Below are 13,844 nucleotides of genomic sequence, written 5' to 3' on the forward strand. Positions count from 1 at the left end.
AAGGAGACAACTGGCTCTTTTTGTAGTTGGTGATGAAGCCATGAGTTGTCAACATTTCTATTACCCTTTGTGTGTGTTCTAGACTTTGCTGTTTTGAGTCTGCGCATACTAGTATGTCATCGAGATATGGGTATATTGATTCCCTCTCTGCGTAGAACTGCTATGAGTGCCACTAACACTTTGGTAAATACCCTCAGAGCTGATGTTAATCCGAATGGGAGGGCCCTGAATTGGAAATGCATTCCCTAATACAGGAATCTGAGGAAGCGGCGGTGTGTAGGGTAAATGAGAATATGTAGATAAGCTTCGGTGAGATCTATGGACGTCAGAAAGTCCAATGGTCGAAGGGCCTCTGTGACTGACCTCAGTGTTTCCATCCGGAAATGTTTTAAAGGAATGAACTTGTTCAAAAAATTGAGATCTAGAATGGGTCTCTATCCCTCGTCCCTTTTGGGGCGGTAAAGAAAATTGAATAAATTCCTGATGAGCGCTCCATTGGAGGGACTGTCTCTATGGCTTTGATGCTTAATAGGTGCTGTATGGCTTCTGAGATCCTTTGGAGTTTGAGTTTGTTCTTTGAGACTGCGGATACGACTACTCTGCTGGGTGGTATGTGTGAAAATTCTATTTTGTATCTGTGTGTGATGATGCTCTCTACCTATTGGTCTGGGTGGGAGGAAGACCACTGAGGAAGGAACAGACTGAGCCTACCTCCCACCAGAGGAGAGATGGCATTATTGCTTGTTTTGGCGGCCGGGTTTATCCCCTTTGCTGCCTTGGAGAGAACTTTGTTGTCCTATTGTACCTCCCTCCTCTACGAAAGGAGCTGCGGTTTTGGTTCCACTGAAACCTGCACTGATCAGGCCTGTATTTCTGAAGAGTGTGGTAAGTTCTAAAGGAAGTGGATTGGGAGAAGCCCCTGGATTCTTTTGGAAGGCTCTTAGGTAAGACTTTCTTTTTAGCCTTGGTCTCAATGAGAATGGGGTCCAATTTATCCCCAAAGAGCCTCTTCCCTTGATAAGGGAAGCCCATGAGAACAGATTTTGAACTCTGTTCGATCTGCCAAGGGTGTATCAAAGTGCCCGTCTGGCTGCTGAGGAGGTGGCTAAGGCTCTAGCAGCAAAAGACATTGTGTCAAGTGTAGAGTCAGCTAGAAAAGAGACTGCTCTCAGGAGTCTGGATACCCCTTCACAGGCCTGTTTTTCTTCCTGAGGTATGAGCTGTGCCAGTTTTCTTGCCCAAATAATAGCTGCCCTAGAAAATAGTGCAGAAGTAATGGAAGCACTGATAGCTAGTGCAGAAGCCTTATGAGCCTTTTTACATGCTAGCTCTGCTTTCTTATCTGCAGGGTCCCTGATCATAGCTTGACCTTCTTCAGTTACCAGATCAGATGTGTGTAATGCAGTGACTGGTGCTTCCACAAGGGGCACTTTCAGTAACTCTGAGGTGTTATGGTCAATGTTATAAAACTTTTTTGATGTGAGGGGTAATTGTTTGGAAGCCATTGGTTTCTCCCACTCTGATCTCATAAGGGTTAAGAAGTAGTCTGGTATTGGGACTACCCTGTCTGGGGTGTCGTGCATATGGAAGAACTCCTTGGTTCCCTTTTTTCTTTTTGGGTGAGAAGCTTCAGAGTCCTCTGCCAAGTCCAGGGCTGCTAAGGTTTTGGAGAATAAAAGAGGAAATTCCTCTGCATTGAAAATTCTGGATTGCTTGGGTTGCTCAATAACATCCTCTCCGTCTGAACTGAACTCTCCCTCCTCTTTATCAGAATTCTCATCCCCAGATGAAGCTGAGGAGTTGCCACCTTGCATCTGGTAAGACTGAGACCCAGAAGTGTCCTTTAAAGCCGCCTCTGTGGGCCATCTACTATCCCCAGAAATATCTGCCCTGCTTGTAGTCTCAGCAGAGGTTTCTATAGCCCTTGCCCCCTAGGAGGAGCTTCCCTGAGAAGAAGGGGAAGGACGAGAAGGTTGTGCCATCTGTAAGCCTTCTGCGAAGGCGTCTCTAATTAATGTAGAGAGCTCTGCTTTTAGAAAAGCTAAGCCGCTCTCTTGGATTAGGGGAGGAATTGCCCTACCAGTAGTTGAAGTCTCCGCCGACGCGTCCCATCCTTGATTTTGAGGGGAGCCGCCTGTGGATGGGGTTTCCGAAGGCAAGGGCGAGCCGCCAGCCTCAGTAACCTCTCCCCTTTCGGGCGGTAAGGGAGCAATGGACTCGGCCGCTGTAGTGTCCCTGCTGCAAACCGCCGCGGAATTCTCTCTGCTTTTGGGCGGCGCAGCTGAAGAGCGGGCGGCGGTGGGGAATCGTTTAGTGCGTCTACTTTTCGCCGAGCCGGCTCTCTTGTGTTTACTGGCGCCGCTCGTGCCTAATTTGTTTTTTGCTTTCCCCTTAGAATTGGCTGCATAGCTGCAGGAAGGCTGGTTGGAGCCCAGAGGGGAACTCCGTGGAGCCGCCGAAAGAAGGCTAGAAGGCTAAATCTGCCTGCGCGATTTAGGAATCCTCTTGCCTGGCAGCCATTTTGTTGCGCAGTGAGAAATTGCTACCCTTTTTTCCCCTTCTATTTTCCTAATCTATTAGGAAAGGAAGAGAGAGAGTTAGATAAGTAAAAAATTTAGCAGTAGGATAGAAAAGAAGAATCAAAAGTTAGAAATCAGGCAAATGGCCTCCGAGCAGAACATCATAGACAGGTGGCGTTAACCGCTGAGAGATCCGCCTATAATATATTAAAAATTTTTAGGACGAAAGGAGCTTTTTGCATTCCGGCAGCTTTAAAACTCTTTCAGGCTAAGTCAATTAGCCAAATGCTATATGGCACAATCTTAGGCTCAGCTAAATCCAGTTATACTCCTCTGGAGAAGGTACAATCCAAATTCCTTCGGGTGATCCTACAAGTCCCCTGCCTTGTTTCGAATTCCTGGGTCCGCTTGGAAACAGGCATGTTAAAAATCGAGGCAAAAATTACTCTAGCCTCAATCTCCCTTTGGTTAAAAGCCCATGAGGCATCAGAGGGATTCTTACCACTGCTTAATTTGGACAATTATAGATCTAGATGGTGGATGCAGTCTGAAAAAAAAAAAGGAGAGTCTTGGGTTTGCACCACAATTCCTCCTAGAGCAAAAAAAAGATCAAGCAAAGCTCCTGATTAGACAAAGGATCTTTGATATTGAGAGACAAACAGAGCTTATGAGTTCCCCAGCGTACCTGGCCCCTATTAAAACACGCTTTTGTTTAGCGCCAGCCGAATATTTATCTGCTATTGTGCTAAATAACCAAAGGAGAGCATTTACTCTGGCTAGAGGGTCGGCTTTGCCCTCAGCAATTCTGGAGGGGAAGTACAAGAAATTACCAAGTTCCAAGTGGGCATGTCCTTGTGGATCCGGCGAAATGGAAAGCACTAGTCATGTTCTATTTAGATGTACCTTTTATGAGGGAATTCGTCAGAATCTAATTTCACCTCTTATTGACATGATGGAGTCCAGTTCAGAGGAAGAGAAAATTAAATTCCTCTTATGGGAGGGAGACTCTCAGCGATCTTTGCAAGTAGCCAAGTATTGCTCTGTAGCTATTAAAATTCGGTCGGAGAAGGGTATTAGTGATTTTAATTGATTTTAATTGATTTTAATCGCTTTATGCCTTGTGAATATCGTGATTATTAACTGTTATAACTTTATCTGCATTTGGTATAGAGAGGTTTTAATTTAATTTAATTATTTAAATTCGTAATCAATTTTAATTGATAAAGTTTGTAGTTTATCTGGCTATTGCCACAATAATAAAATCATCATCATCAAGTTAGCCTTATTCTTTCTATCTAATCCCTTTTTAAGCTGAGAGCTGCGAAAAAAGCTGCTCTCCCGATAAATGCAGGAAGTAGAATGGCAATAGGGGGCATTTACCCCAGGAGGCTAGAAAATTTAAATATTGATTCCTGCCTCCCGAGTTAAGAGGAAACGGAAGCACCCTTCATGAAGATGCCCTTTGGACCCTCAGAGAGAAGAACCAGACCAAGCTCTTGCCATTGTGAGGAAGTGAAAGCAGAACACAGCCGTAATGGTGTTCAGAACCAGAAGATGGTATTCTGTGCCTAGAATCAGGTGAAATTCAGTATCTCTCGCCCCACCTAAAATGTCCCAAGAATGTGGTGAAACCCCTCTTTCGGTTTCTGCTTGGTTAGGGATGACGCTGGGAGAATGGCAAACAGGACTGTGGCCACAGAAGAGTATATAGGGAAAATCTCCACCCCACCCCCCAAAAACATGACATTTCCCGTACCTGAATACCCAACGTTCACTTTTTAAAAGAAATCTCTATGGTTGTTCCCCCCCCACCCTCAGAAGTAGAAGGGACATGTGCAGACTGAGCCAATTAACCCTTTAATTACCACACCCATTTTCCTTTGGTCCTTCCCACAATCTTTTCCGCTCTGGGAATTTTTGTTTCTTGTTCTCTCCCCTTTTACAGTGGTAAGGGAGAATACTGGACAGAAAACTGGCATAAAATTACTATTTACTGATGGTAAATTACTATACTATTTTGGGCTTGTTTGCTTATCCACTATGAAGCAGAAAAATAAATGTCTAATTCCACTCAGCCTGGAGTCTGTTTGGAATGTTATGGGCCCCTTTGCTGTAGGTTGCCTGGGTCAAGGAGTGTGTCTCTGAGCATACTAAGTATGCTTTTTACACACAAATGAATAATCACTGTCAACCTCCTGTCCTTGTCTCTCCCAAAATCTGGGATTATGGCTAATCCACTGAAGAGGCAGACATGCCCAGGGAGCAAAGGTCTGAAGGGGCATAATGCTCAGGCAATCTTAAACACGCCTACCTGTCACCTATGGCTCTTCTGAGGACTGTTTCCCAATGCGGCACCTGTCCCATATTTAGGAGTTGCTAAACAGCCTGGAAAAAAGTGGCCTCCCTTTAATAGAGGTTAATTTTGAGGAAATGGGCAGCTACCTCTTTTCAAGGCACAGAGGTAATAACACCCATTAAGCCGCTATTAAAAGGACAGGGCATTTTTCTCCAGGTCAGCTGGCAATCCTGCCCAAGTTCCAGAGAGGCAGGCAAGGCCTTCACTGAGCGGGCCCCGGCTGCTGCTGGCAAACTGTTTCACACCTTGAAACAGCAGCTGCCGGCGGAACTGGAGGGTGGCTAAGTGGTGACGCCCCTCCCTAAGCGGTGGGCTTTGTGCCAGAGACGGAAGTAGAGCTCCTGGGTGTCATGTGGAGGAGAGGGCAGGAAGGCAGAGAGGGAACCCTTTCCCATCCCCCCGAGATACACAGGGGCTGGCGAAGATTCAACAGCAGGGAGAAACAGCCCTACGTGCTCAGTAATCTGGTAATTCAAAAGGTTAGTTATTAACTAACAAGGTTATAGTTATAACTATTACTACTGCTATTAAACATATACCTATATCTTCTGTTACTGCATGTGTGTGATGAGGTGGTGCGCAGGGCACACGGTGGTCACATGGCTGTTTTGGATTATGGCAACTGCAAGTGGAGCCTCTCCAAAAGCTGACAGGCGAGGGAGTGCCCCCCCCTTATCAACATACCTCTGAGCTGTAAGTCATCAACTCTGTAAATGTAGGGACTACGAACACTCTGCACGTGCTCCCTCATTACACAGTGACCACACCACTGCCTACCTACCTGGTAGGGGATAATTTCTAGGGTGGAGTAACAATTTATGGGCAGCTGTAACTGAGTAATCTCCCAATTCAGTTACGAAAGCAGTGATTAACTGCCATCATCTCTACCCCACTTTTCCCAACAGTTTAGAGCCTCACCTCTTCAGCCTTATAAACTATACCTCTTCAAAGATTATCATGTGATACAAAACTGTAAAATCATTGCCTGTTCAACGTGATGTCACCAGATCCCACCTGGTGAGATCATGGCATCCTCACCCATGATGTCATCAGGCCCCATCCAATGACCGGAACCTGGCAACCCTACTTCCCCTTAGCGTGCTCATGCCCCCTTGTCATAAGATTTCTGGATACGGAACAGCTCAAAAATGATGAAGGGAATGATCATAGGGGAGAAAAAAGAGGTTAATTTGCTCACTTTCTTAAAGTGCGTGGCTGACTGAACCTTCCTAACAGGCTGCATCAGGGCATCTCGTACGATTACGCTTATGTCAGCACCGGAATAGCCATCTGTTCGCTTTCCAAGCTCTCGACAATCTGATTCACTCAAACTGTTCTGTGTGGACCCGAGATGAAGCTTAAACATGGCTGTTCTGGCATGGTCCTCAGGCAAGGGAATGTAAATACGTTTCTCAAACCTTATTGGGGAAGAAAGGACAAAACATCAAATACCAATGACAATAGTACACCATCCATTCAAACTCAGGTTGGCCTGTCCAGCAGAATTAGGTAGAAAAAGGAAGCCATATGCAACTTAAAAAAAAAAAAAAACACTCCAAAAAGAAAAATGTGAAATGTCAACATTTCTAACTTAAATGATGGCCCTGCCGCCCAGCTCAGTGAGGTTTTGGGAAGCACTCACGCCATTTTTCCATCAAAAAATTATTTTGCCTTGCTGAGAACAGGTATATCCTCCACAACAACTGACACCTTAATTAGACTGTCCTAATTTTTCCATTGTGCTGACCTGGACAGCTTCAGGCCAGCCTGATCTCGTCAGATCTCAAAAGCTAATCAGGTTTGACCCTGGCAAGTATTTGGATGGAAGACCTCCAAGGAATACCAGGGTTTTGATGCAGAGGCAGGCAATGGCAGAACCACCTCTGAACTGTCCCTTGCCATGAAAACCCCACCAGCTGTGACTTGGCAGCAAAAACATTTTCCCCCCACCAACATACATAAAACATGTTATCAAAATGTGGGTGGCAAGAGACCGACAGGAGAGCAGCTGGTCCAGCCGAGTCGTGGTCAGTGTGCATCTTGTAAGCATTTTCTTTTGGCTAGACTTTTTCTCTCTTTCCAGTAAAAATCATGCAACAGAGCACTCCCATATCTTGCCATTAATTCTACCAGGTAACACTTCATTCATAATATATAGCATTTGGAAGCCCACTCCTATAAATGCAGCAACGCAAGCAACTTGTGCCATCAGAAGTCAAACTGGAACAGAACTGTCCAAGCCCTAATTATAAAAGAGAGCACTGACCCTTTCACCGTCTTTTGGTACTGGTGCTACTGTCCTGAGAGCTCTAAAAGTAAAGTGCCCATAAGTGGGATTGGGCTGTAGCATAAACAGTGTTCCGTGTTACCTTCTTCTGATGGCAGAATCTAGGACCCAGGGTATATTTGTAGCTCCAAGAACTAAAATTCCATCATTGTCTACTCCAACTCCTAAAATGGAATGAGCAATTTAAAATCAGTTTTAAATTAAAAATTACATAACTTCATGACTTTTAAATAAGGCACAACATGGAACTCCATAAAATCACGGAAGTCCATAAATCATTTCAACACCTGCCATCTTCTAAATTCTCAGGCAATTCCAAGTGATCCTAACACGTGCTTGTGCCGCGCAGGGAAGCCCATTTTTTAGCCGTGCCAGGAGAGCCACAATCTTACCTTGCATCTGTACTAGAAACTCTGTTTTAATCCGTCTGGCGGCCTCACTTTCATTTTCACTTCTGGAACCACACAAAGAGTCGATTTCATCAATGAAGATAATGGAAGGCTTGTTTTCTCGAGCAAGTTGGAATAGATTCTTCACTAACCTGTGAAAGAGTTGCAGTTCTTACATGAGGGGAGTATTTACAGTACTACAGCACATTATACCTTCCTCAGTACGGCTCACCAACTAGGATTTTCCCACTAGAGATGGGGCATCTCAGCCGAGCAGAGAGGTGTGTGTGTGTGTGTGTGTGTGTGGGAAACGATTGTGGAGGCCCCGCATCCCCAATACACTGACGTCACTTCCTGTGCAACCCTAAGTGACAGCAGCATTGCCAGTGATGCTCTAATATTTGGGCAAAACTCTACAGTTAAATGGTAGAGTTTGGCCAAATGCAAGGGTGTCATTGGCAATATGCTGACATGACCTCCAGTCACACAGGAAGAGACATCAGTGGGTTGCTGGTGCCCCCAGTTTCAGCCTTTTTCCATGAAAGAAATGCTCTTTGGCCAACCATTGAATTTGTCAAAACTTGTATAATGTGGTTCATCATTCTAGATCAGAAGGATCGAAGACTGGCGATCCACCCCCTTCTACAGACAGGAATAGTCTCTATTCAAGGCAGATGTGAGTTTGTTTTCCCGAGAAAAGGAACCCTTCCCCCCCCTTGCAGAAGAGTCATTAGCTATCGAGCTGCTAGGACCGCCCAAGAAACTGTCTTAACCCTTTCCTACCCAGGCCATGGAGAAACGTCTTCCCTCTGTACTACAAGAGGGCTGGGGCGGAAGTGATGACAATGAAGGGGTTAAAGGGGACAGGGACAGAATGTGTGGGCGAGTTCTTAGCTAGTGTATCTTCATTTCATCCCTGCAGGCGGAAGTAGCAGGAGCTGGCTGTAGAATCCGGCCCTGACCATGTGGAGCCGGAGCAACTCCAGCATATAGCTGGACAGCTATGCCCAGCTGGTGCAACAGACCAACCAGTGCCACCAGGTGGGCGAGGTGGGCAGGTTGGATGCCTGCCTGCTTGCCTGCGCCGGGGGAGTGGTCATCTGGGGCAGCTGCCTGCTTGGTCGGAGAATTTTTACGTTGATAACTTTTGTATGGCCTGCGAATGATGTTATAACTATCCAAATGGCCCTTGGCGGGGAAAAAGGTTCCCCACCACTGTTTTAATCGATCACTTAGAAATTCAAACATGTAACTGTCAAGAAGTTGAGGTCCCTCAAATTCTTGGATTGTGTTATTTCCTTGGTTCAGGCCTAGGAGGCCTATGAGTTTTGTGCTGTTAGGATTTTGGAGCAGTAAAATAGTTACACTTTGAAAACTGCTTTTGTGGAGGGAGCAAGGTAGGCCCCAGCTGGTGTTCGTTAAAACCTTTCTTTCCCCTTTCTGGAATGCAAGGCCGGGCGTGTCACAGTAATTAATCTGTCAGCCATTATCTTAATGTTTGTAATGACATTCAGGTGTAGGGGGTTTCTGCAGGCTCCACCACCTGAATGCATTAATTAGTGATGCAATACTCTGACCAAGCAATAACCACAAATCACTTTCATTTTCTGATTGGCCTATGAGCTCATGCCATTGAGAAAACGAATATAGAGACAGCCCAGTCTTGAGAAAACTATGCACGCTTTAGGGTACAGCAGGAGAGCTGTGCTGGCGGCATCACAACCCATTTGATTTTGGCCCTATGAGGAACCTCTGGTCAACTTGACTTTGGACAATTTGTGGAACTCTTGAATGCTGGAAGCATCTTTGGAAGTTGGTAACTATAAACCTGATGCAAGAAACCTTTGCCAACCCTTTTGAATCAAAAAGGCTTTTGAATGTACTAGGTAGCTATGCTAAATAGTTTATTATTTTCTTGCTTAACACTTCATGACTTTTTCTTTCCTGTAAACCAGCTTGAATCTTATAAATTGTTAGTCTTTAAATGGCTTGTGTCTTTTGATTTTGGGATTCCAAGCCTAATTCTAAGTGTCTTGTTTGAGTGTAAAAACCACCAACCAAAAAGCTAAGACATTTTTTGGAGTGTAATCTTTCCCTGGCAGGCTTCTACCTTGCAGGGTAAGCGTTACACTTAACTTTTGAAGCTTGGCAGGGGTTACTCTGGACCCTGTGCCTGGAGGCTTACTTTTGTTCCAGAGTTGGTGGCAGCTACCGTTAAACTTGGGGTGAACGCCTGGAGTTTAATGTTTTGGGAAACTTTTGACCAAACCAAAGCAGCTCCAGCTGGTGAAGGCTGGTTGGAGCTCTTTGACAGTAACCGAAGAACAAAATGCTTGGTAGTTGCATTAAAGAGGAACGTTTAAGCATGACTGGCATTATTATAAAGAGGTCGAGGTACCGGTACAGAGTTTGCCCGGTCCAGCTGCAGCTCTTGCAGTTTCTCTCAGCCCAGCCAACCCCTTTCTTCTCCTTCCCACTCAATCAACTCTTGCATCCAGATTTCACAAGTGGGCCACAGTATTGCAATTCCTGAGCAGAGCTGGTGTTAAGTGTGCCAATTAACACCAGGTAATGGAGAAAGAAAAATGAGAGATGCATAATTTAATCTGATAACAGAAAACCTGTGAATTCCTTTTGCAAGATGAATTTGTTCTGTTTAAATAAAATAAAGCTCTCTTAATGTCTAATATGAGTAATGCTTTATCTATGAGAAGGCAAGAGTCACTAGAAAAGACAGTCATGCTAGGAAAAGTTGAGGGCAGCAGGAAAAGAGGAAGACCCAACAAGAGATGGATTGACTCAATAAAGGAAGCCACAGCCCTCAATTTGTAAGACCTGAGCAAGGCTGCCAAAGATAGGACATTTTGGAGGACACTGATTCATAGGGTCGCCATAATTTGGAGGCGACTTGACGGCACTTAACACACACACACACAAAATGCTTTCTCAGCACTGGAAGTGTGAGGAGGAAAAAACACAGTAAGTACTATGTCCATGATAGGTAGAACTTAGAGAACCTTAGGAAAAAATAGCAAACTGGGTTGCAGGACCACCTTTTCCCTGTGGGATTTAATAAAAGGCAAATCTGCACATAGAACAGCAAACTCTCCAACCCTTTGGCTGAGGAGACTTCCGCTAGGGACGCTGAGCACCACGTCTCTTGGGGGCTCCCAAGGGAACCAAGATTCGTTCGAATCTGGGGTGTAATTCTGCACCCCTACCCAACCCTAAATAGTGGATTGGGAAACAGGATTTCCCCTGCTGCCCATGAAGTGCGGTTTGACCCCCAGTTTTGCTGAGAGAGCCATCGGACGACTCTCGGAATCCTGGATGAGGTCCTGCCTGGCCTGAGGGGAAACCATTGCCGCGAACGTCTCTCTGGAATTAGGCTCAGCTCTCCCCTACCTATTACCATCTAAGCAACGATACATAAGCAAGAATACCTACTCTTCTAAAATCTGAGTAAGTAACAGAAACTCTTTTGTTTTACCTGGAATTGGAAGTCCCGAAGGAGTGGAAAAAATATTTATAGAATCCGTATCTCCCCATCTGAGGTTTGGATGACTCTTTGACAATTAAAAACATTGGAATAGCCGGCAGGATCTTAATCAAATTGATCGGTGGATAGACATAACAATTGGGACCTTTTGAATGACGTTATAGCCACCAATCAGAAACTCAGAAGTGTAAAGGAGAGGGATGAGCAGATTCCCCCCCACTTCCGGGAGGAGGCTTTTCTGAGTAAACAAATTTTCAAGCCACGTCTTATCCGGAAGCATCAGCTATCGTCTGCCATCGTGAGAATACTACGGGATTTGAGACCGGATCTGTGGCACCACTGTGTAACTGGCAAATACTTCCCAAGTTCCTAGGCAAAAGGAAGGAACGGCAGGAGTGCAACCTTATATCCTGTCCCCTGTAGCACCACTTTACAACTCACAACGTATACCTGTCTGGATTTTACAAATTAAACCTCAACAAACTACCAGAAGTAGCAACCATGGAAAGTGAGACTAAATTCATGGATCAACTAGTCTCTCTGACAAACAATATCTACAAACTTGTCAATCGGAAACTGGATGTAATTTCGGGAGATCTCAAGGATATAAAAGACCGAATTATGACAATGAGATCAGAGGTGAGAGAAGGAAGCTCCCCAAACGACAAACCATTAAAAGAAGAATTAAATTCTGTAAAGGAGATGGAGAGCTATGAAGGACTACCAAAGGATATACATCTGCAAGAAGAAATTGAACCAACCCAATTGACAATTATGGATATGAACGTAAGAGACTGACTTTTGCTTGTATGATTTACCTGATGAACTTTTCAAAGTTAACTGGGAGAATTTAAAAGGGCAAAAAGCTGGAAATACCGGGATTTTTTTTCTCGCCTTAGGGATGGAAGAAAACATGCTGCAGATTTACTATCCCCCATCAATTTTTACAGAGGGAATTGCACTAACAGCTTCCATGGATGCCCTTCGACGTTTAAAGCTACTGGGAAAAAGAGGAAGATGCTGGAAATTTAAGATAAAGAGACTGGGTCAAAGGGTTTAGTTTTTCTCGGGATTTAATTAAAAAGGACTGATTAAATGGCTTGGCTCTGACAAAAACAGAATAATTAATGGCATTAACATAACTGATACTTATTAGATATGTGGGAAAAATGGAGGAATCATGATATTCATTCTCAAAGGAAGTTAAAAATGATACTTATTATCTAATCCATTTTTTATTATAAAAATAGTGCTTTTTGTTTCTGTTCTTTCTTATTTTTTTCCTTTTCTTTATCTGAATATAGATAAATGAAGTAGCAAATACTTAGATTATGAGTAATGCTAAATAAAAAAATATCTTATAAATGTTTGTAACAATATTAGGATTAGAATCTTAAACAAAGGAGATTACAAATAAATGACAAGATTGAGGGAGGTGTAGGGGAAGTCTTTATATTTTATTTTTTATCTATATATGTATGTATTTTCAACAATTGTTTATTAGAATTTATACTCTGATGTTTACCTATATTGATTGTTGAATACCTTGTCTAATTAGTATAGAAAAATAAAAATAAATTTTTTTCTTCAAAAAAACAACCCTTTGGCTGAGGTTACTGCAACTGGGAACCTGACCTTGACGGAAAGAACTGACAAAGAGCAAGTAGCTAACAGCTCAAAGGGGGAACGCTTCAGCTAGGCCAATACCAGGGACAGGGACTACTGTTGCACTATGGGAACCCTAAGAGGATAAAGGTGAAACATCTTGGAGGTATGATGAGAAAAAAAGCATTATGCTTGCTGTGAGAGAGTGTGAAGCAGATACTGCTGCTAGCTGACCCTTCAGAGAGAAGGAAGCCTATCCCAAAGATTTTAGAGACAGGAGACACTTAAAAACTAAGGGGAGAGGGCAGCTAACAGCAGAAATTCCCTGTAAACTGGCCAGGAGACCTCAATTTCTGTCCCTATGAAAGCCTGGTCAAAGGCGTACGGGCGCTGAGAATGACATTCTGAACTTGGTAACTTTGAGGTAAAGGTTTAAACCACAGAGGTCTTGTATAGGTCTGAAGCCTCCATCTTTTTTGCCCTGGAATAAAACTCAAAAATAGCCATAATCAGAGACTCCAATTTGTTGGACTGCAACTTTGAGCATTAAGGACAGCAACCACAGTAATTCGGACAAGATGCAGTCAACCACTTGAGTTGCCAGCTGCGGGAGTGGAACCTCATGAAACTCTCATTTGTACCCTCTCTAATGATAGACAAAACCCGGGTGGTCAGATATTATTAACTGCCATTCAGCATAGAAACCGGATAAGCTGTGGGCTCTGACAAGTGCGTGAATCAGAAAGGAGCCTTCTGGCTCTGCTAAGAGGCCTTGGAAGGCTGGGCCTTGTAGGCCAGACCTGGGCCTGTTCTGCTCCTTGACTGGGGCTGATGGTAGCAGGTACTGATAACGCTGAAGGGCAGCTGTCACGGGCATTGACATATAGAGCCCATGAACAGCATATTCGGTTGTACATATGCAGAATCATTCAGACATTAACACAATTGCGTTCAGAAAACAGCACAAACACACACACATTGCATACATGAAGAACACAATCCTTTTAACTTATGCTTGTAACATAAGCATAATCCTGTAAATAGAACAGAATGAAAGTTAAAAGCAAAAGGCTTCAGTCTCTCACATTCAAACAGAGGCTGCAGTAACATTCAAACAACTTGTCCTTGCTAGAGACATGCTCAGTAAGGATGCCCTCCAGACAGTGTGACATATGATCTGTCCTCTAGA

At 44.1% G+C, this 13,844-nt stretch overlaps 1 protein-coding gene across 1 annotated transcript in view; it reads right to left on the minus strand.

Moving 5' to 3' along the window:
• Positions 1–13,844, minus strand: part of VPS4B (vacuolar protein sorting 4 homolog B) — a 41,730-nt gene that overhangs the window by 10,019 nt on the left and 17,867 nt on the right. Inside the window, exons 7-9 of the mRNA XM_056854993.1 lie at positions 7,555–7,703; positions 7,245–7,326; positions 6,074–6,293 (exon numbers count right to left, since the gene is read on the minus strand). Of these exons, the coding sequence (XP_056710971.1) occupies positions 6,074–6,293; positions 7,245–7,326; positions 7,555–7,703 (451 nt within the window). The remainder of the gene's footprint in view (positions 1–6,073; positions 6,294–7,244; positions 7,327–7,554; positions 7,704–13,844) is intronic.

This window comes from Euleptes europaea, chromosome 8 (assembly GCF_029931775.1).
Source record: "Euleptes europaea isolate rEulEur1 chromosome 8, rEulEur1.hap1, whole genome shotgun sequence".
Classification (NCBI taxonomy): Eukaryota; Metazoa; Chordata; class Lepidosauria; order Squamata; family Sphaerodactylidae; genus Euleptes; species Euleptes europaea.